Raw genomic sequence first — 20780 nt, forward strand, 5'->3', positions numbered from 1 at the left:
TCATTCCATCAGGTGTCACATTGCCACTAAAAAAAGCGTTAAACTAGATGTTAAAATCAATCTATCAAGCAAAAACAGAGACTGGGCATAATAACACAAGGTGACATGATTTCTTGCTACGACTCATTTCTTTTTATTTGTGCACATGTATAGAACACAAGGTGCGAGTCACTGTATTTCACAGAAGCCCACACGGGCAGTTTAGTCTAACAGCATTGAGTCAAGCATGTCTCCTCTCCCATCCTCACAGTATTTACAAGGTTAAACTCCACAATAAAGCTCTTCACTGCCTCAACGGCAGAATATAAAAATCACATGACTAAAAACAGGAGTGGAGTGGAATGGAATGGGCTGGTATAATATAAAGCAACATTTAAAAAAAAAAATGTAAATGCGCAGAACATTTTCAGCTGAATTCAAGCAAGCTGTCGCACTCCAGCAAATCCTGACAAGACCGTATAGTGTCAGTACCTGTAGACTAAATACTGATTGATAATGATGGTTCACCTCAATCTCTCTGCACACGTCACACACTCTTCAAAACACTCCAATGCTGTGAAAAACACTTCTCTGAACTTCACACTTCTGTAGGATGCTCACTGCAGTGAAAAAAGAAAAATCTCACTTACAGCATACATAAATCCCATACACCCTCACTCATATGCACCTTTATGAATCATATACATGCCTATCAGTACATGGGGTTTTTCAGTCATATCAGAATAATCGTTCTATGCAAACTAAGTATATTTTGTTCTCTGCTCTCTTCTGGTCTATACACTTGTTTTGTAGATGAGCTATAAAATTCACGCGCAAGTCCTTTGTTTTAAACATATATAACATATCAGCTCTCATTCATCCAGTTCAATTAAAAGTACTAAAAAATCTCACTTTGACAAAGAGCACTTCCTGCCCTGATCCTTTCAGCAAAGCATCATGGGAAAGCAACTACACATAAAGGAAAGCTCTTGTCAAAGAGATTAGTGCTTGATCCCCAAGGTGTGATGTACAGCTATTTTACATGGATACAAGAAACCGTGAGAGGAGTGGAGGGGGAGATACGGAGGCCTGGAAGCAGAGCTGACGGGGGCAGACCGAGAAACCTGAGGCTGCTTGTTTGGCCTGGTGTTGGCTGGAGAGTGTGTTTGTGGGTAGTGGGGTTGATTGTGTCTCCCGGTTCAGGGCTTAGCAGCTTCACCCCTTCTGTTGTCCAAGTGGCACATAGAGGTGAAAGATGGAGGCTCAACACCTCGAGACATCAGTCCAGTTAGTCACCAAGAAGAGGGTTACGCCAGAGACCTCTGACGTGGCTTTATTCTGGGGTACAGCTATAGAAACAAAGAAACACATAACCAGTCATTTCATAATATACTGTACACTACTGTTAAAAAGGGGGGTTTGGAAAGAAATGAATACATTTATTCAGCAAGGATGTATTAAATTGATCAAATTAATCTCTCAATTACTTTAAAATGTGGTGTGCCACACTCAATACACACTAAAGTAATGCACAATTATAGCCTATGTGTGCACCTACCCCCAATAGGTTACGTGGCACATAGCCCTCTTTGTCGTTGAGTTTACTCCACCACCAGTCTGTCTCGGTATCGTCCTTCCTGCGTAGGACAGTAATTGCGTCACCCTCCTGAAAGGAAAGCTCATCTGCGCTCTGAGCCTCATAGTCCCACAGAGCGTACACAACTCCTTTATTCATCACGCCCAACTTCTCCTGCACGCCTGTAAACACACAGAGAGAGAAAGCTCTTAATACGGTATGCAAGTGTGACATGCAGTACAATATTATAGCATTAACTTGAGCACCACACACACACAAAAAAAATAGGTTACACCTAATTATATTGGTGAGGATTGAGTAATAATATTGATTTAAAAGTTTGTCAGTAAGATGTTTTTGAAAAAAAGTCTCTCATGCTCTCATGAAATATTACTTCAATTTAAAACGACTGTTTTCTATTTTAATATATTTAAAAAATGTAATTTATTCCTGTATTGTCAAAGCTGAATTTTCAGCATCATTACTCCAGTCTTTGGTGTCACATGATCCATAAGAAATAATTCTAATGATTAAGAAACATTTCTTATCATTATCAATGTTGAAAACAGTTGTGCTACTTAATATGTTTATGTTTTGTGGCAGCTCCACACAATAAGTGAGTTCACATGAACAATCTCACATCAATCATGCCAAACAACCCGACAACGGGCAACTTCAACACAGTGAATAATTTTGTACAGCGATTGGTTCACTTCATTCAAAGCGCTCTAAACTCTGTACGCTGAGGACATCTGCTGGTTAAAGGCTTGTAAATGCAATGAGAATACAGCAAAAATATGTTCAACAAAACAAATCTATAATATCAGTAAATATTAAAGAGAAATGATCTGCTTTCATTCATTTGTAGCACTTAATTTGTGTGTTTGCTCGGTAACACTTTATTTTACAGTGTCCTTGTTACATATGTTACATGTACTTACCATAGTAATAACAGTAAATTATGCATAATTACATGCAACTAACCCTCAACCAAATCCTAATCCTACCCTAACCCTATAGTAAGTACATGTAGTTGCTTAATATTACTCAGTACTTAAATACATAATCACACTGTAACAACGACACCTTAAAATAAAGTGTAACCGTTTGCTCTATTTCTTTAAATTAAAAGTCACTTGGTTTAATATTTTGCCATCTAATACAGTGACTTTCATATATTAAGTGAGACTTGAGTGTCCAAACATTTTGTTGATGAATTTGTACAATCTGAGATGCACAAATGGGTTGTTTGGTTAATTAAAAAATATATTTTCTTAACTGCCTTTACTTTCCCATAAAATTAATTAGAGTTCTCAAATCGGATGGTGTGAGAGAAGGCCAAATACAGAAATTCTCTGGAGAGGAAAAGAAAGATGCTCTTACCATAGAGAAACTGTGAGCACTGTATGAAACCCTCCTCCATCTCCTCACATTTGTCTGCTGCCGTCTCCACATCACTGATGGTGGTGGCGAAGATGGCAGCACCAGACTCCACCAGCAGCTTACACAGGTGCACGCTGTTACAGGAGGCGGCACAATGCAAGGGCGTCCTACACACACACACACACACGCACATCAGAGCTTTTATTGACTGATCAATCTCTTTCACACTGACAGAGCCAACAATGTGTCCTCACCAGCCATCACTGTCTGCTGCATTCACATTAACGCCAAAGTCCAGCAGGAACTTGACGATGTGGTGGTGTCCAGCGCACACAGAGTTGTGAAGGGGTGTGATACCCTCATCATTAGGGGTGCTGGGATTGACAACCTAAGAAATGAGAAGAATTAAATAGGAATTGGTTAATAAAAAAAAAATCAATCTGTGTCTGCAAGATCCGTTCACTACGCCACATGGCATACATCAATATACATACCTCATAGATTATCCTTTGTACGAGGTCAAACTCGCCCTCCAGTGAGGCATCCAGCAGCAGGGCGAGTGGGTTGAACTTTACTCTAAGGCCGTGACCCGTCCGCTCTGAGTCTGGCTTTTTTAGGTTAGTGCGTTTGCCCTGTTGAGGACATGGACCGTTAGGCTTTGTTCGTACAGCACTCAAACTCATTTGTTTTTCAAATCTGATCTTTAGGACCGACTGTCTGTACTGTTGCAAGCGATTTCATCTGATGGGTTTGTACAAATCAGCCAAGTCAATATCTGGTGCATCTATTTCAGCTGCTATAGTAGTGGTGAAAACATTAACAAGGTCATCACGACGAGATTTTCCAATACACAGCGATTGAGAGTAGCTGTCAGTGTGAGAAGAGCGGATGGAAACAGGAAATTTGCATCTGCTCGTGTCTGACATGACATCTAACCTCACAAGGAACATGAGAACATAAGTAAGATTTCATACATTCATATGGCTATTGAATTGAATGTATTTGGACATAATGTTTCACATGGCGTTGTTGCACAGATTTTTCTATCATTCTAATATGCTAATTTGGTGCTTATTTCTATCAATGTTGAAAACCGTTGTGCTATTTAATATTTTTTTGGAAACTGTAATACTTTTTTTCAGGATTCTTTGATGAATATAAAGTTTAAAAGAACTCAATTTATTTAAAATATAAATCATATGTTATATTATAAACTTTTGATTCATTTAATGCATCCTTGCTGAATAAAGGAATTCTTTTCTTGAAAAAAATGTTTACTGACCCCAAACTGTTGAACGGCGTATGCCAAAATGCCCAAAAGACAAAAACAAAAAACTATTCAGTATGACTGAAAAATGCATTTTAAAATATGCAAATTTAATCAGATACTTTATGATTTTTTATTTGAAATGGAATAGTAAATGCTGGATTTCATGTAGTTCTACCTGCAGACTTGAGATATGAAACGTGACCATTTTTTAAAATGGCACATTTTATGTTGTAATAAATAATAATAATAATAATAATAATAATTTCTAATTTAATTATAGCAAATGTATTGCAAATGTATTATTTAGAAGGCATATTATAATACAATACAAAAAAATATATTATTGTATAATAGGTAATATTAAGTTTTTAGACTGTATTGTAATATACAATAATTATAATCTAAATAATATTTATATACAATAATTGATTATGACTATTGTTATTATTAGTAATATATAATATATGTATCAGTAAACCAACCGTGGGTTGGGATGAGGGTGAGGTGTCTGCTTCTTCAGGGGTGCTGGCCTCAACTACAGGACTCGGCAAAACCGCTACAGGTTCCGCAGGATTGTTGTTATTGTCTTCTGATGGTTCTGGTGCCGGAGGGGTCAGCGGCTCAACCGCTTGCTCTAGGGGCTCATTATCATTGGCGTCACCTTGCAGGACAGCGTCCTCAACAACAGCACCCTCAGAGGGCGTGGTAGGCGTCTCTGAAGGTGGATTCCCATTGTCTGCATCAAACAGCATTTCACCTGTGGCAGTGGAGGGCTGGTAGAATGGAGTCACTCCTCCACTTCCACTCACACCTCCCATTCCTCCCTCCATCCCTCCAGCTAGCGTGTTGAACCGCTGATAGAGAAGTTTCTGGATGTTGGGCCCATTGGGGCCCTCTGGCTCTGTAATCGAGCTGCGCTTCTTAAGCGGACGTGGAGCATTGGCCAGTTTCTTGCGCAAGACCTCCAGTTCAGCATCGCTCTGGTAGCGCATCGGGGAGTGCACCATGGGTGTGAGTTTAGTGGGGCTGAGAGGTCGTGGGATGTGGTCCACGCTGGGTTGGGGCGGCTCAGGAACACCTATGATTTGACCATCGAAGTCCAGCTCAAGATCCAACATGTCTCCTCCAGGACCCTGCAGGGCAGGAAAGGCCCCAGAGCCTCCGAAAAGTAAGGGGGAGGGGGGTGTAGAGCTGGGAGGCAGGACTGGCTTACCATATACTGCAGGCAAAAAGAACAAAATACTCAATTATACTGTACTCAGGAATAAAACACAAACACATAATCAAGAAATAAACCACATAATTCAAAGAGGACATTTCATTCTTGAATCAGTCTGCACGTGCTTTTTTATTTTTTTATTTTTTTATGTGAAGTGCTAAAATTACATCTTTGACACCTGTGATGTTTTTAGTTTTTTTTTTTTTTTTAGTAGGGAATTTTTGAAAACACTTAAAAAGTTAAAAAGACACCTGCATTCTGTTGCACCGCATCTATCTGTTTTTAAAAACACTAAGAAGCGTCCTGTGTGAACATGGACTGTGTAAAAATACAGATTTTTTTTTTCATATTAATTATACTGATTCATAGAATCCCAAGAGCAATCTTTTATTCTAAGCATATTGCTTTATAGATGCACATTTTATTATAGTGGTATTCAGACACTTCTACTATACTTTTTCATGGGTGTTTATTATTATGAAGAGCTCATGAAATTTCATAATTTTAGATATTGATATAATAGGTTTACACACAAAATGCAACTTAAAGTTGACTTCAGTTAATATCTGCAGAGCGGTTTTTGGTTGTAATATTTTATCAGTTGAACTGCACAGTTATTAATATTTTGTATATATATATGTATGTATATATATATATATATACATATATATACATATATACATATATACATATATATACATATATATATACATATATATGTATATATATGTATATATATATATATATATATATATATATATATATATATATGTATATATATATATATATATATATATATATATATATATATATATATATATATATATATATATATATAACAAAAATTATTTAAATATGTTCTATTAATTCTATTCATATAATATTTTTCATGTATCAAGTTGGAAGTCTCCTTGCATAATTGTACAGTATTAGCTAAACCTGATGCGAACACCCCGTAATGTTAAAAGACTGCATTAAAGGTGAGAACAAATTGCCAGTATAAGTATTAAACTGTTGAACTTGAATATCAAATCAGCTGCTGATGTATACCTGCTTTGACTGCAGGCTTGATGTTCAGAGGGTAGTTCTTTGGGGCTGCTTGTTGTAGGTACATGTGGTAGATGGAGCTTGAGTTCATGGTGGCTGGGCCCTTTCTGGGTGACTGCGGTCTGGAGCCCTTATCTGGGATGAACGGCCTTACCGCAACAGCTAGAGGAGGGTCTGGTCTCTCCCCGGGGGGGAAAAAGGGTGGACTGGGCTGGAAGGTGGGACTGGGGGGAACAGAAATGCGCTGCTGGATCTGCTGAGATGAAGAGCCGGAGGGTGTAGGGGGGACACGGGGCCAGGCCGGCAGCGGCGGGGGGTTGTTGGGTAGGCTGGGCACTGGCCGGAGTGGAACGTCCTTGCGGCGATCCAAGGAGCTGGTGGAACCCGAGTTGGCAGATGAGATGGGGTGGTTGCTGGTATGGGCTCCATATGGGGGAGGCTGGGGCTTGTTGAGAGGAGGACCTGAGCCCATCTTACTGGAATCCTGAACCTAAAGGGGGAAAGAAAACAGGAAAACATTTTATGATGGTAAAATAATAAGAGGGCAATTGTGTATGCTGGTGTTAGTTAGACGTACCTTATCTGCAGGAGTGCCTGCAGGTGATGCCGTTTTACTGGTCGTGTCTGTTCCAGACTCCTTCCAGTCAGGTGGCTTGACTGATGTGTTGCTCTTGTTGAGGGTGGGCCAACCGGCATCATTAGCTAGAAAGGGAAAGAAAGGGAGCATTAGAACAAGATCAGAAATGACAAAACCCCTCACAAGCACATTTATGATTACAGCAGTATGACGAACTGCACTGCTAATATATTAGACATGACTTCTAAAGTTGTCTAGGCATGTTCTTGAGTTAGGAGATATGAAGTGTAACAATCTTGCATGTGGAAATTAAGTTTACTTCCTTACATCTACAAGAACAGTTCAGATGACCCTAAATCGTAACATAATGGTATTCTGCAAAGCCTGCATGAATATTGTTGACTGCAAGATATCTTGATGATTTTGGAACTTGAAAGAGCTTGATGTGTGGCGTGAATATTTTGTGTGAAGTCAACAAGTTAGCTGAATGTTAGAGAATGATGAAATGAAACCAGTAATTTAGTGAGTTTAAATGTACTGAGGAAGAAGTAGAAAGCCCAGTGAACCTAATCAGGGTAGAGCTTCTCATGCCAACACATACATTCACCCTCACACAATCTAATTACATTCTTGCACACACAATCATATACACACATACTCCCAAAAGACAGGATCAGCAGCTTTTGACTCTTATTGAATTGCAGTAAAGAGTAGAGTGAATTTAATTAACCAGGCAGCAGGATCTAGTGTATCATTAAGGTACAATTTCTCATGAAAAACCTATAATTTTGACTTTTCTCTTAAGCCACATTCTGCTTGGAAAATTGTCTCTCTGCGATTTAAGTGGATATGAACTTTACCAGAACCTACTTCTACTTAGAAAAAAGTTAAATAATCTCTGTAAGAGACTCAGTTAATTTGCTTAGATAGTGGAGTCCAAAAGTCTGAGATCACTAGAAAAATGCTATTATTTTGACATTTTTTATTAATTATTATTATTTTTTTACATTTGTTTGTTGTTGTTGTTGAAAGAAATAGATTAATTTAGCAAGAGCATATTTGATCAAAAGTGACTTAGTGAAAATATTTTTAATGTAACAAGATTTCTATATTTAAAAATGCTGTTCTATTGAACTTTCTATTCATTAAAGAATCCTGAAGGACTTTCCATAAATATATAAAAATAAAATCTTTTTCAACATTGATAATAAGAAATGTATCTTGAGCAGCAAATCAGCAAATTAGATTGATTTCTGAAGGATCATGTTACACTGAAGACAGGAGTAATGATGCTGAAAATTCAGCTTTGCTCTCACAGGAATAAATCACATTTTAAAATATATTAAAATAGAAAAGTAATTTTACATTGTAATAATATTTCCCAAAATATAGTGTATCTGTTTTTATTGTATTTTTTTTTCATCCAGCCCAAACTAGTGTATATTATCAGCAGTAGAGTAAATCTTTTAAATTGAAAATGAACATGATTTTCAGAATGACTTTGTATTTGATTAGTCTCTTTTGCTTTAATGACAGCAGCGCTTGAGCTGTGTCAAACTTGATGATCATGTTCTCCAGAATGATTTGAGATGATCCAAGGACCATCTTAAGCTTCAATGGAAGCAAGAAAATCATACCGTATGTACAAAGGAGTCACATGATCAATGACACTAATTTACTTATTCTGCATTGAGACTCATGAGCCATATAGGGTAATGTAACAAGTCACGGAGACTTAGTCAACTGCTTTGATCCTGCTCACTACACTGAATAAGGTTCATAGGCCGTTCCTCCTGCCTTCCATCAGACACCTTCCCACTCACGAGAAGCGCTGTTCGACCCTGCCGCAGAGCAGGTGACTGGGGGTGGAGCCCCCGGGCCTGGGCGGGGCTCTGGAGGGGGCGGAGCAATCGGGTCCACTATGATGTCTAAATCAGAGACCTTCCAGGGGCCGGGAGGCTTTCTCACTCCATCTAACCCCCCCGCACAAATCCCACAACATCAAAGTACAGGGACAGCAAAGAGAAAAAAAAGAGACACACATACACATATGCACAGCACAGAGCAGAAAGGACACAAGAGGTTAGAAGTGAAGAAAATGAGAAATCAACTTCATAATAAAACAGTAATTGAAGAGAGCGAACCCACAGCAGGAAGCAATGGGATACATGCCGTGATCTTTAAGAGAAGAACCAAACCACTTTATTATCATTTACGTATTTGCAGATTGCAAATTACACTGCATTCAAGGTATACATTTAATTAGCTCATTTTCAGAATGACTTTGTATTTGATCAGTCTCTTTTGCTTTAATGACAGCAGCACTTGAGCTGTGTCAAACTTCTCTGGGAATCAGATCCGTGAGCTTGGGATTGTTAACACCTTCGGTAAACTGTGTGAGCTACAGGAATACTGTAGCACTTGACCGAACACCAATCTTATTAAGCCCATAGTATATTTTGGCATGTACGCTAGGGTGTGCGGCTGTGCGCATTATATAAATTTCATCATCAGCATAGTATGTGCATATTGATTTTTCGAAACCACACATTTTGCACTAATTAGATGGTCCACAAGGTGGCAACACTGGCCCAGGTCAGCGTTTCACAGTAGAAAAAAGAAAGAGACAGGACACAACGTGTGTTCGTTTAAGCGGTGAAATGGAGCATACTTTGAAAGGGTATGCATTTGGCTGTACGCATGTGGCAGACGTTCAGCCAAATTTTAGGCTTTAGACACAAACGACTCTTTAAAACCGACTGGCTGGCTGTTACGTAGTCTGTCACAAAACAAGTCATATTTGCAAGGTATCAAGTGGATAAAATTTAGGAAGAACTAGTTGGTGGATTTGCCAAAGTTTGAAAAAGGGTCATCAAATCTTTCAAAAAGTGTTTTGCTTGAGGCACATAGTAGGAAGTGAAGTAGACCTTAATGAGGAGAACTAGTTTTCTGAACTGTGTCTGTTAAAATAATTGTGTCTGACAAATTTGCACAAAAAAAAATAAAAAAATAAATTCTGGTGTTTTCTGTTCAACATTCACAGAGATTGCTGCATCATTATCTGAATCAACTTCATTGCTTGCTGGTCAATTACCAAAACTTAAACGTGATGTGAGCACTTGTCTTAGCGGGAATAAGCTGACTAGACTTTATGCTGCTAATCAGAAGTCTGGATCTGCAAGACTAAATGTAGACCTAAATGCAGACTACCGTCGAACAAAAGTGATCAAAGCAGTTTCATATTCAACCCAATGAGACTAAAGAGTTTATGTATTACAAAATTATAAAGCTGATTCACAATGTAGGATAAAGATAAACAGACATAAAGGGTACCATTTATTTGGTACCATTTAATTCCAAATAAATGTTTGCCGTTATCATGCATAAGTCAGTGTTTAAGGACTGACCTGATTTGGAGCGGGCATGGTTGGCTGGGGTGTTGACGCCCAGTGACTGAGGTTTGAGGGGTTCAGGAGGCACTACATAACCCTCCTGCCTGCCTGGCACTGGGACCTGGATGTAGGGTCCCACGGCAGCCACACGGCCGGTGTTTCCATGAGCAGGCTGTGGAGAGGGAGGACCATTTACTCTATTCAGCTGCAGGAAGAGGAAAGGGGAAAAAGGAAAAATGGGGAAAAAAAGGTAATGAGCCTAGTTGAAATTCAAAAACATTTCTCTAGTACCAGATAAACTCTCTAGATGTCTGAATGGTTTCTGAACAAGCCTGCTAAACAAATGAAACTAAGAAGCATGAGTGAGTGATGCACTCTCATGGCCTTACAGGAAGATTTTCTTTTTGACGTGCCTCTGCTTTTCTCTTGTACAGTCGATCTCTGAGCTCATTGATACGCTTGTCCATCAGAGTCACCTCCATGTTTCTCTTATTCAACAGCTCTTTCTGCTGCTGAAGTTTACTGTTCTGTTCCTGATTCAGCTTATTGCGGATCTGATGGGGGGAATTGGGGGGTTTGGATTAAAAAAAAAGATCAATATCATCACTGACAGAAATGATAATAGCACACATACTAGTAACACAGACATACACAGACTAATCATCAAGCAAAGGCTATGGCTGATTCCATGTTTCTATAACAGAAAATGTCAAATTCAACAATTTTGAATTGATAATTCAAAACATTGTACTATTTTTTGTTTTTAATTTGATACATTTTGTGTATGTAATTTGAATGATTATTGCTAGAAATTAACACTCACATAATTTTAAACTGCATTTAGACATTATTTCCAAACTCTTTTAACAGGGTTGCAAACCTCATACACAAACAACCAATGAACCTGATCAACTTAAGCACTTTCACTGGCCATGGAGGAAATGCAGATTTCTCTGGACTTAAACATTGATGGAAACATTTGGGATAATGCAAGCACACAAGTCAACAAAATATATAACACTGTTCTAGTGGTTTTTGAATATTTTAATGCAAAAATCTCATATTCCAAAATGGAAAATCACCACAGCAAAATCTATTAATTACAATAATGGCTAAACTGTGCCCATACCTGCAGCTCCTGGTAGAGTTTGCGGAGCTCCAGGGCAGCGTTGCCGGTGACCTGACCGCCGAGGGTCTGCAGGCCGTTCAGTTTGCCTCTCCTCAGGTCCTCCAGCTGCTGGCTGAGCTGATCCACCCTCGAGACGGCCGACTGCAGCTCCGCCTGCTTCTCCTGGAACAGCCCGCTGATGTGCTCGATCTCTGCGGCTAACAGAACACAGCAGAGTTATACACACGCCAACTTGCGTGCAAACACACAGACATGCATGAGCCGACATACTTTCTCTATTACTATAGGATTATTATTTAATGTTCAATGAAAATATCATGTATGGCTGCACATGTTGTACAGGAGCTCATGCAAAATGCAAAACTAGCAGGCTGAACAGATTATTATATAAAGCAAAAGTGACTTTTATTGTTTTCACAACTTTTTAACCTTATAACAGCGTAAATGCTAGCACAACATGAACAAAACACTCAAATGAGGGTTAAAACTAAGTTTCAGAAATAGAAAATCTTCACCATGAACCTGCCATGATATACTGATAACAATCCACAAAAATCTCATTTTATCTCCAGCAGAGTGGACAATCCCATCTGGAGTTGCGTGTGTGGGAGAGTTGGCATTGTCCGAGTTCATTACAATTCACAGGCTATCGTAGTCCTAATCCTGACCTCACAGCATGTGTATTTATGTGCTCGAGAATACTTTTTGTGCGCAAACCCCCCCCAAAAATAACCACTTTATTCAACTATTAATTTTCTTCTGTGTGGGCCTCTGACGTGAGTTCACGTAGTATAACAGCGCAGTGCAACGTCAGAACGTAGGCTCACTATTGGCCGACGCTGGTCATGTGTGTGATGCTGGCCAATAGTGAGCCTACTTTCTGACGTACAACCCAGAAGCGCTGCGCTGTTACACTACGTGAACTCACGTCAGAGGCCCACACAGAAGAAAATGAATTCTCGTCGCTTGATAAACTTATGGCTGAGCCACTGTAGTCACTTGGACAATTTTAAACATTGTCTTTACTAACTCTCTGGGCCGGCAATTTTCAATAACATAGAAGCCTATGGAGGAGTGAGACAGCTCTCAGATTTAATCAAAAATATCTTAATTTGTGTTCCGAAGATGAACGAAAGTCTTATGGGGTTGGAACAACATGAGGGTGAGTAATTACTGACAGATTTTTTTTGGGTGAACTAACCCTTTAACACAGACACACAAAAGGTTAAAACCACATCATAAACAGCAGTGTCCAGTAACCTATCCACTTGGATGAATGCTTAAGTCAGTGATCAAGCAAGTACATACACAGGTTGCCATTGATGACTTTACTGTAGTCCACTTGGCCCCTCATAGCACGGATCTTCTTGAGTTTGGCTTCCTGACTCTCCACCCTCTCCTTCAGCCTCTGTAGTTTTTCGGTCTCAGACACAGCCTGCTGCTGCCGTCGCTCCTGCTGCTTCAGATAGCGCAACCGCTGCTCCTGCAGACACAATACATACATGAGCATGCAAAAAGTATGCACTGAACCACTCTACAACCATTATAGATGGGCTTTAATTGACCTTATGACAGTAAAGCTTATTAGCACAATGATCAGATTGTCTTTTTGCGCTAATAAGCTTTACTGTAATTTGTCTGTTAAACTTTTGGAACTGTTTTGACATACAAACCTACTTTTTGGCAAATTCCCATCATTATGGTAAAAAGGTGTTGTTATGGTACATGTAATTTGTATACTAGGTATCCAGAGACGCTAGTGAATGGAGTTTGGTTTGATCCATTCCCGAAACCAACCAGTAATCTCGATAAATGCAAGAGCTGAATCAGACTCTATTGTAGTAGACTACAAGAACAACTACACTTGCAAATTTTGAATGATCGTCCTAAAGGAAAATATCTCTCTGTTTTCAAAAAGAAAAGGAAAAGTAATGTTTGAGCCTGTGGCATCTGCAGTGCCCTAACAGAGTAAAGTGCATTCAGGACAACACCATACGATCTTGTCATTGCATCACAATACAGCACTTAAACCAGACAGACAACCTAGTGATTAACTGTCGGCATCAAGCATGAAGACGTTTGCTATTAAGAGCAATTGTAGTACCTGTGGGAAAAGATGCTGATTACTAACCTGACTTATTGAGTAACTAACAGAAAATAAAAGCAACTAGGCTCTTTTTTTGTTGTTTTCTTTGCCTATCTGCAGGGAACACAAACAGATGCAGTAAAATGGAAACAGTGTCTCTGAGTGAGTGAGAAAACTAAAAATAGCACATGGTGGACTGTCAATGACTGGAGGCTCATAGTCATCACAGCACATCGACTCACAGCAATAATAATCCAAAAAGCTCTGAGATCAGTGTTCTTGTTGGGTCTGATCATGGAACAGTCTGTAAGTGTGACCAGTCCTAGATTCCACACATCATTCTTTGTTGAATGTAGAAACTAAGTTATTTAGCGCTTGTGTGGATGAGAAATGCCTGCCACCGCATACAGAGCATGTCAGAGTTGTTTACTACATAATTGGCATTTTCGGTATCGTCCAGTTTCCCGCCTCAGCCTGTGGTTCCCATGACTAACACCCCTATAATGGTCAGAAAAGCCTGTTGTAATGACCTATAAATGGCACTGAGGAAAACAAAGATGAGCTCAGTAACTTAAAATATCTAATAACAACACTGTTTATGAAGCAGCTTAAGCTCTTTATTATCATTGTTGAAAAGTTAGAGGTTTACCCAACAAGCACCTGTGTTTTGAATAATTACTTAATGTCTTAATTACAGTTATTTGCATAGCATAGCATAACATAAATATACATGGCAGTTCGCTTGAAACTTTAAAGATTTTTTTTTTTTTTACATAAAGATTGTTTATGGAGAGTGGGAAAAAAAATCTTTCACATACATATTAGGACCCTACGAAAAAATGTATAGTGCAAATATGAGTAAACACCCAGAAACGGCAGTGTAAATTAAATCACCACTAAAAGACACATTAATCAACAGCTCTTCCTATTTCCTAAGGTTATCTACTTGTTTTTAGACTATCTATAGTCTTTTTTTTTCTCAGAATGAATAATGGGAACTTTAGTTAAACTTCAGTGGCTTAAATTATTTAAAAAAATTAAAATAAAAAAGGCTTAAAGGGATACTTCACCGTTTTTCCATATTAAACTATGTTATTCCCTTAACTAAGACGATTTGATACATACCTCTCTCGTCTCAGTGCGTGCACTCAATCGCTCTGGCGCGCGGCGACACTTTGATAGCACTTAGCTTAGCCCAGTTCATTCATTACCAATGGGACCAAACAGAGATGAAGTTAGAAGCGACCAAACACCTCCACGTTTTCCCTATTTAAATACAGTTACACGAGTAGTTACACGACCAAGTATGGTGACACAAAATAAAACGTGGCGCTTTTCTAAGCGGGTAAAAAGGATAACTATAATGTATGGCGGAATAGCACTTGAAGTTGGGAGCACTTCGACTCTGCGCAGTAAAAAGTCACGTTGGTTCTAATGACAGAAGTGAGAGGGAGAGAATTTTTCAAGCGTGACTTTTTACTTTGTGAGTTTTATTTTGTGTCACCATACTTGGTCGTGTAACTACTCGTGTAACTGTATTTAAATAGGGAAAACGTGGAGGTGTTTGGTCGCTTCTAACTTCATCTCTGTTTGGTCCCATTGGTAATGAATGAACTAGGCTAAGCTAAGTGCTATCAAAGTGTCGCCGCGCGCCAGAGCGATTGAGTGCACGCACTGAGACGAGAGAGGTATGTATCAACTCGTCTTAGTTAAGGGTAGAACATAGTTTAATATGAAAAAACGGTGAAGTATCCCTTTAAATGGTTGTTGACTTAAAGGGACAATTCACCCAAAAAATGAAAATTTTGTCATCATTTACTCACCCTCAAGTTGTTCCCAAACCTGTATGAATTTCTTTCTTCTGCTGAACTCAAAAGAAGATAATTTAAAGAATGTCTGTAAAAAGTTTACGGCTTCAATTGTATTTTTCTCCTACTATTCCTACTAATTCATTCAGGTTTGGAACAACTTGAGGATGAGTAAATGATGACAATTTTATTTTTGTAGTGTAAAGATTTTTGGCAAAAAGAACTTTTATCTGACAAATCAAGACAAAGCATTGGATTACACACGATACTCAAGCACCTTTCCCAAAGATATGTTGCAACTATTCAGCTGCTAGCTATTCAGACATCGCACAACTGCAAGTTTGGTTCTAGGACAAATGTAGATCGATAAATAAAGAAAAGGCTAAATTTATTTGCCAATTTCTGGTAAATTCCACTAAACAGTCAAAATATATGGTAAATCTGTTTAAGAGCTAGAGAAATAGGTTTTTAACATCCACAATATAAATAAAATCAAAATAGAAACAGTGACTGACTTAATTGCAATGTTTGTTTCAATAGCAAATGCTAAATGGATAAAATATTTGCATCTACAATTGGAGTCAAATAAGTTAATCAATTTGCCAATATGTTAGTTACATCGTGCCAAAAATACAATTCACAATACAGTGGGGTCCAAAAGTCGAAACCACTAGAGAAAATGCTTCTATTTTGCAACCCTTTTTAATAATAAGATTAATAATAGTTACAAATTTGCTGACATTTGATGAACAACCTAGACATTTAAAAACTAGGAAATTCTAAATTCTACCTGAAAAATAAAGCCAAAGCATATGATAATACACTACACAGTACCAACAAACAGTCAACATAAATGGTCAGGTCTAAAGAAAATGATGCTCACAATATCAATAAAATCAAAATAGGAACCCATTTTAATGTCATATAATGCCATTTTAATGTCAGTGAATTAATTTATGCCAATGTTTGATTTACTTGCAAAAGCTAACTGGAGGAAATATTTGTGTGTAGTCCCCACACAGATGAAAACAAAGATCTATAAAAAGATTCACATCAAAAGACACATCTGAGCGTATTACCTTAGCGACAAGCATCTGTTGCTGGGCCTCAATTTGCTGCTGCTGACGAGTGGCCATCTCCTGCAGCTCTGAGAGAGTGAGCTCCACGCGAGGGTTTCCCACCTACACACAGAGAGAGAGAGAGAGGGGGAGAGGGAGAGGGAGAGGGAGAGGGAGAGGGAGAGAGAGAGAGAGAGAGAGAGAGAGATGGAAAGAAAAAGAGAGAGCGTGATTGAGGTAGAGGACAATCAAAAAGGAGGGACAATCAGGCAAAAAAATATATGCACAGAAACAAGAATACAAAGATGACTGGTTTAATTCTACAGGCATTAATGACAGAGAAGACTGTGAGAAACGGACACAACCAGGGCTCACTGTAGTGAAACTTGGGTGTGAAATGACCTGTGGCCAAGTAAACACTATGAGCTTAATTATAGCATGAGCGCTATGTTAGCGTAGACCTGCTATGCTCATCGTGAAGAGGGATGGCGACGCTTTTAGCCGAAAGGGTCTAAAACAGGCCTGTGCCAGAGATGCATCCCAGAATCCCACTCTCTGTCACTGCATTCTGGAAGATAAGAGCAATTGTCCGTCACCGTGGCTGTCGCCAGGGTGTCGCCATGGCAGCAGAGCAGAACCGCTGTGTAGCAAAGATTAAAGGCACCAAAATACACAGATGGCAATTGCCATGATAGACTGCCATTTACAGCAATCAAGCAAAACTGAATTTGATTCAAGGCACATGATGCGAACATGGTGTAGTGTAGGACGACTTACATAAACCTGGAGCAGAACACCATTAACAGTCTGGTTCAGGCTGTGCAAAAGATTCCCCTCAAGATTCAAATCTTTTATTGTCTGTGTCAATATAGCAATGCTTCCATTTCCTAAAAAGTCAACAGTCTGTTTTGTCTCTGGGCTGTTCTAAGCAAAAGCTATACAAGTGCACTCAGTGTTTTAGGCTGAAGCTGGGCCGGTCATTAAGGTTATGTAAGGACTAGGCGCAATCAGGCATATCAGTTGGAGTCAAATTAGTTTATCAACTTTCCCAATATGTTAATTGCATCATGCCAAAAATACAATCCACAATATGGTGGGGTCCAAAAGTGGAGACCACTAGAGAAAATGTTTCTCTTTGGCAACCTTTTGTAATAATATATATATATATATATATATATATATATATATATATATATATATATATATATATATTTTTTTTTTTTTTTTTTTTTTTTTTAAGTCTCTTATCCCAGGCTGCATTTATCTAATTACAAATACAGTAAAATAGTAAAATTGTGAAATATTATTAGAATTTAAAATACTTTTAAAAACTTTTCTATCTAAATTCATTATTCCTGTGTTTTCAAAGCTGAATTTTCAGCATCATTTCTCCAGTCTTCAGTCAAATGATCCTTCAGAAATCATTCTATATGCTGATTTGGTGCTCAAGAATTATTTATTATTAATATCAATGTTTACAGTTGTGCAGCTAAATACTTTGGTGGAAAACGTGATAATGTTTTCCCCGGACTCTTCGATAAATAGAAAGTTTAAAAGAAAATTTGACATAAACTTTCTACACAACAAAAGTTGAAAAACTCTGGAATGTAATGCTGCTCAATGATGCATTAATGTGGCAATCTATCAGCATTAATACTAACATTAAACCTGCCTGAGCGCACAAATATGCACAGCATGAGAAAGATACTATGGTGATGTTTGTGGCTTGGTTTTGCCAGGTCACCTATAGCCCACGGCTACTTCTATTCTTAGCCAAGTTAATACCATGATCTATATCTATAATTCATGGGTAGTATTTTTTCCACTATGATGTGATGGTTGAATACTCATGTCTCACAATATCTTGTTTTTGTTTATTTCTTCACTTTAAATCACTACGTGTGAAAACCGCCGGTTAAATCACCAGTATTGTTACAGCAACATATAATTATAAAATGGATTAAGATAAGTGGTTTAAGCTATAAGAGGTTAGCAAAAAATCCAGGAAAAAGACTGTTTAAACACAGTAACAACTGACAACATACAAAAGGGCTAGAACCAAAAGAACCATGTTACAACAAAATAGACATGACACCACACACAAACAAATATTTCACAACATGGATAACAACAACAATAATTATAAATATGAATAGACATCAAATGTACATGTAAGGTTCAGCAATAATAATGCAAATATTATCTAATGATTTTAAAAAGTACACTATTCTAAGTTTGGGGTCAGCAAGATTTTTCTTTTTAAAGATGATAAATGTTTTTTCGAACTTGCCATTTAAAGAACTATTTTCAAAATTAATAATAAGACGAAATGTTTCTTGAGCAGCAAATAAATATTTTAGACTGATTTCTGAAGGATCATGTGACAAGTGATTGAAGACGAGTAATGATGCTGAAAATATAAATTACATTTTTTTATATTTTAATATTAAAATAGAATTTATATAACTGTAAAACTACTTCACAATATTATACATTTCATTTACAAAGTAAAAAGCAAACAAATCTCAAACAAATATCAAATAGCTTGAACGGGTTACTGTGTCACTGGAAGCGTCCTTTGATTACAAATTTAGAAAGATTGTGCTCATGCTCTGTGTCAAAACAAAACTGTCCTTTCCATTCAACTAATGATTTGTGATTTCTAAGAAGAAAAAAAAAAAAAGTGGCTTTTGCCTGGAGCAGAGGGCCCAATCGGGTCTGGATCAAATCAACTGTCATTTTAAATCAAAGTGAGAGATTGAACTTTTTCCCCCACTGCTACCGCTTTGCTTGAGAATAAAACAAGCAATATGTCAGATACACTTATGAAGACTGGTTGCCTATAGTTCAAATGTGTCTGAAGACACCAGCACAAAAACAACATTTCAATACTTCAAATGATCAACTTTCGAAGCAACTTTGCTTCATAACAAGAAAGCATAACATATAGCTCAACACGACTTGACCAATAAATGACGCAGCTTTTCATGCAGTTCCCATAAACACGAACTGCATGGCATATCTCCCTATTTCATTAAAGCTGAAATTATTTAATTCAGTTTGCAAGAGAGTGATACACGGCTTAAAGGCCAATTGTGTCATGCTCTGTTTACCCACACTGGCGACTCTGTATGACCACATCACATTGGTTGTAAAGAGCCTATTTCAATGTGGCGCAAGGAGCGATATACAACAGACTGATTTGATTATCCGTTTCTGAAGTGGTTCTGGAGAGAAAAAAACTCCCCAGTCTCTTCTGCGGAGGGAGCTCTCGACCGCCCTCCAGTCAGACTGCAAGGCATGATCCTTTTTGCCAGATGCAGTTGTACAAATATGGCCGTAGATCTATAGGGAAATCTAAGAGATCATTCACCTGTGGGGTGAAACTCGACGCTTGTTAAAACAATAATCAGCCCTAAGGTAAAGTAAGAAATGATAGCTATTTAAAGAGCAGACTATATCATTCCTGTGGCCAAGCTGAAGACTTCACTGCTAAGATCTTGCTCACTGCTTTCTTGCCTCGTAGGTTTGAAGTAACAACAATTTCTGTTATGCAGTTTATTCAATACAAGACAAAGAAAGGAGGTCAGTGGGTAATAACTTGGACTCCAGGCCATCGTGCTATAGATCATGTGCTACAGAACAACTACAGCATGCTTCTCCAGAGACTTCACATTCTGCAACAATGGATACATGGGACAGTACTATTTCGTAAAAAGCCATTTCAGACATTTTGCTAACTTCAACCACAATGCGGTGGTTTGAGCCGCTATCAATATATACAGGTTATTTCGCAATCATGCATACTCTGTGCACAGGGAGCAGGGCCGCACATTTGACAAGATAAGATGTTTGTCAATGACGCTCAGGATCTGTTGCGCACCAAATCCTTTGCCATCATTTTATCAGTCATCTCTCCTTACTCTCGTCACGTGTAATCTGACTACGGCTGCACTGTGCTACGACTGCAGCTCGTGCTGTATGGAGCAGTTATAACTGTAGTATCTGTTGTCCAACTGAACTAAATGGTTTTTGTTTCAATAAAAATACAAAATGACAGAGGGGCTGGTGCCATGGTGGGCAATTAATGTAAATGGTGTACAGACAAACACTGTGTAAAACCGGCAAGCCTACAAATCTGTCCAAAATCCACCTTCTTAAAAACATGTCAGCAAACCAGAAAGTGCAAATTAATTGGCAAGCGTTGCTGCTGAGATATATATAAAAAATATATATATTCTCCCTATGCCCCAAAC

General features: G+C 38.3%; 1 protein-coding gene across 5 annotated transcripts in view; it reads right to left on the minus strand.

Moving 5' to 3' along the window:
- Positions 1-431: 431 nt before the first annotated feature.
- Positions 432-20780, minus strand: part of ppp1r13bb (protein phosphatase 1, regulatory subunit 13Bb) — a 51324-nt gene continuing 30975 nt past the window's right edge. For 2 of the 5 annotated variants that reach the window (XM_079889261.1, XM_079889265.1), the window contains 14 exons: positions 16546-16647; positions 12881-13055; positions 11573-11769; positions 10833-10997; positions 10459-10648; positions 8875-9024; positions 7052-7176; positions 6478-6964; positions 4691-5427; positions 3433-3570; positions 3193-3326; positions 2939-3105; positions 1538-1737; positions 432-1328 (listed from right to left, as the gene is read on the minus strand). In XM_079889261.1, the coding sequence (XP_079745387.1) occupies positions 1287-1328; positions 1538-1737; positions 2939-3105; positions 3193-3326; positions 3433-3570; positions 4691-5427; positions 6478-6964; positions 7052-7176; positions 8875-9024; positions 10459-10648; positions 10833-10997; positions 11573-11769; positions 12881-13055; positions 16546-16647 (3009 nt within the window). In that variant the 3' untranslated portion in view covers positions 432-1286. The remainder of the gene's footprint in view (positions 1329-1537; positions 1738-2938; positions 3106-3192; positions 3327-3432; positions 3571-4690; positions 5428-6477; positions 6965-7051; positions 7177-8874; positions 9025-10458; positions 10649-10832; positions 10998-11572; positions 11770-12880; positions 13056-16545; positions 16648-20780) is intronic. The other 3 variants (XM_079889262.1, XM_079889264.1, XM_079889263.1) reach the window with 3 other exon arrangements.

The sequence above is a fragment of the Squalius cephalus genome (genome assembly GCF_949319135.1).
Source record: "Squalius cephalus genome assembly, chromosome: 12".
NCBI classification, from domain to species: domain Eukaryota; kingdom Metazoa; phylum Chordata; class Actinopteri; order Cypriniformes; family Leuciscidae; genus Squalius; species Squalius cephalus.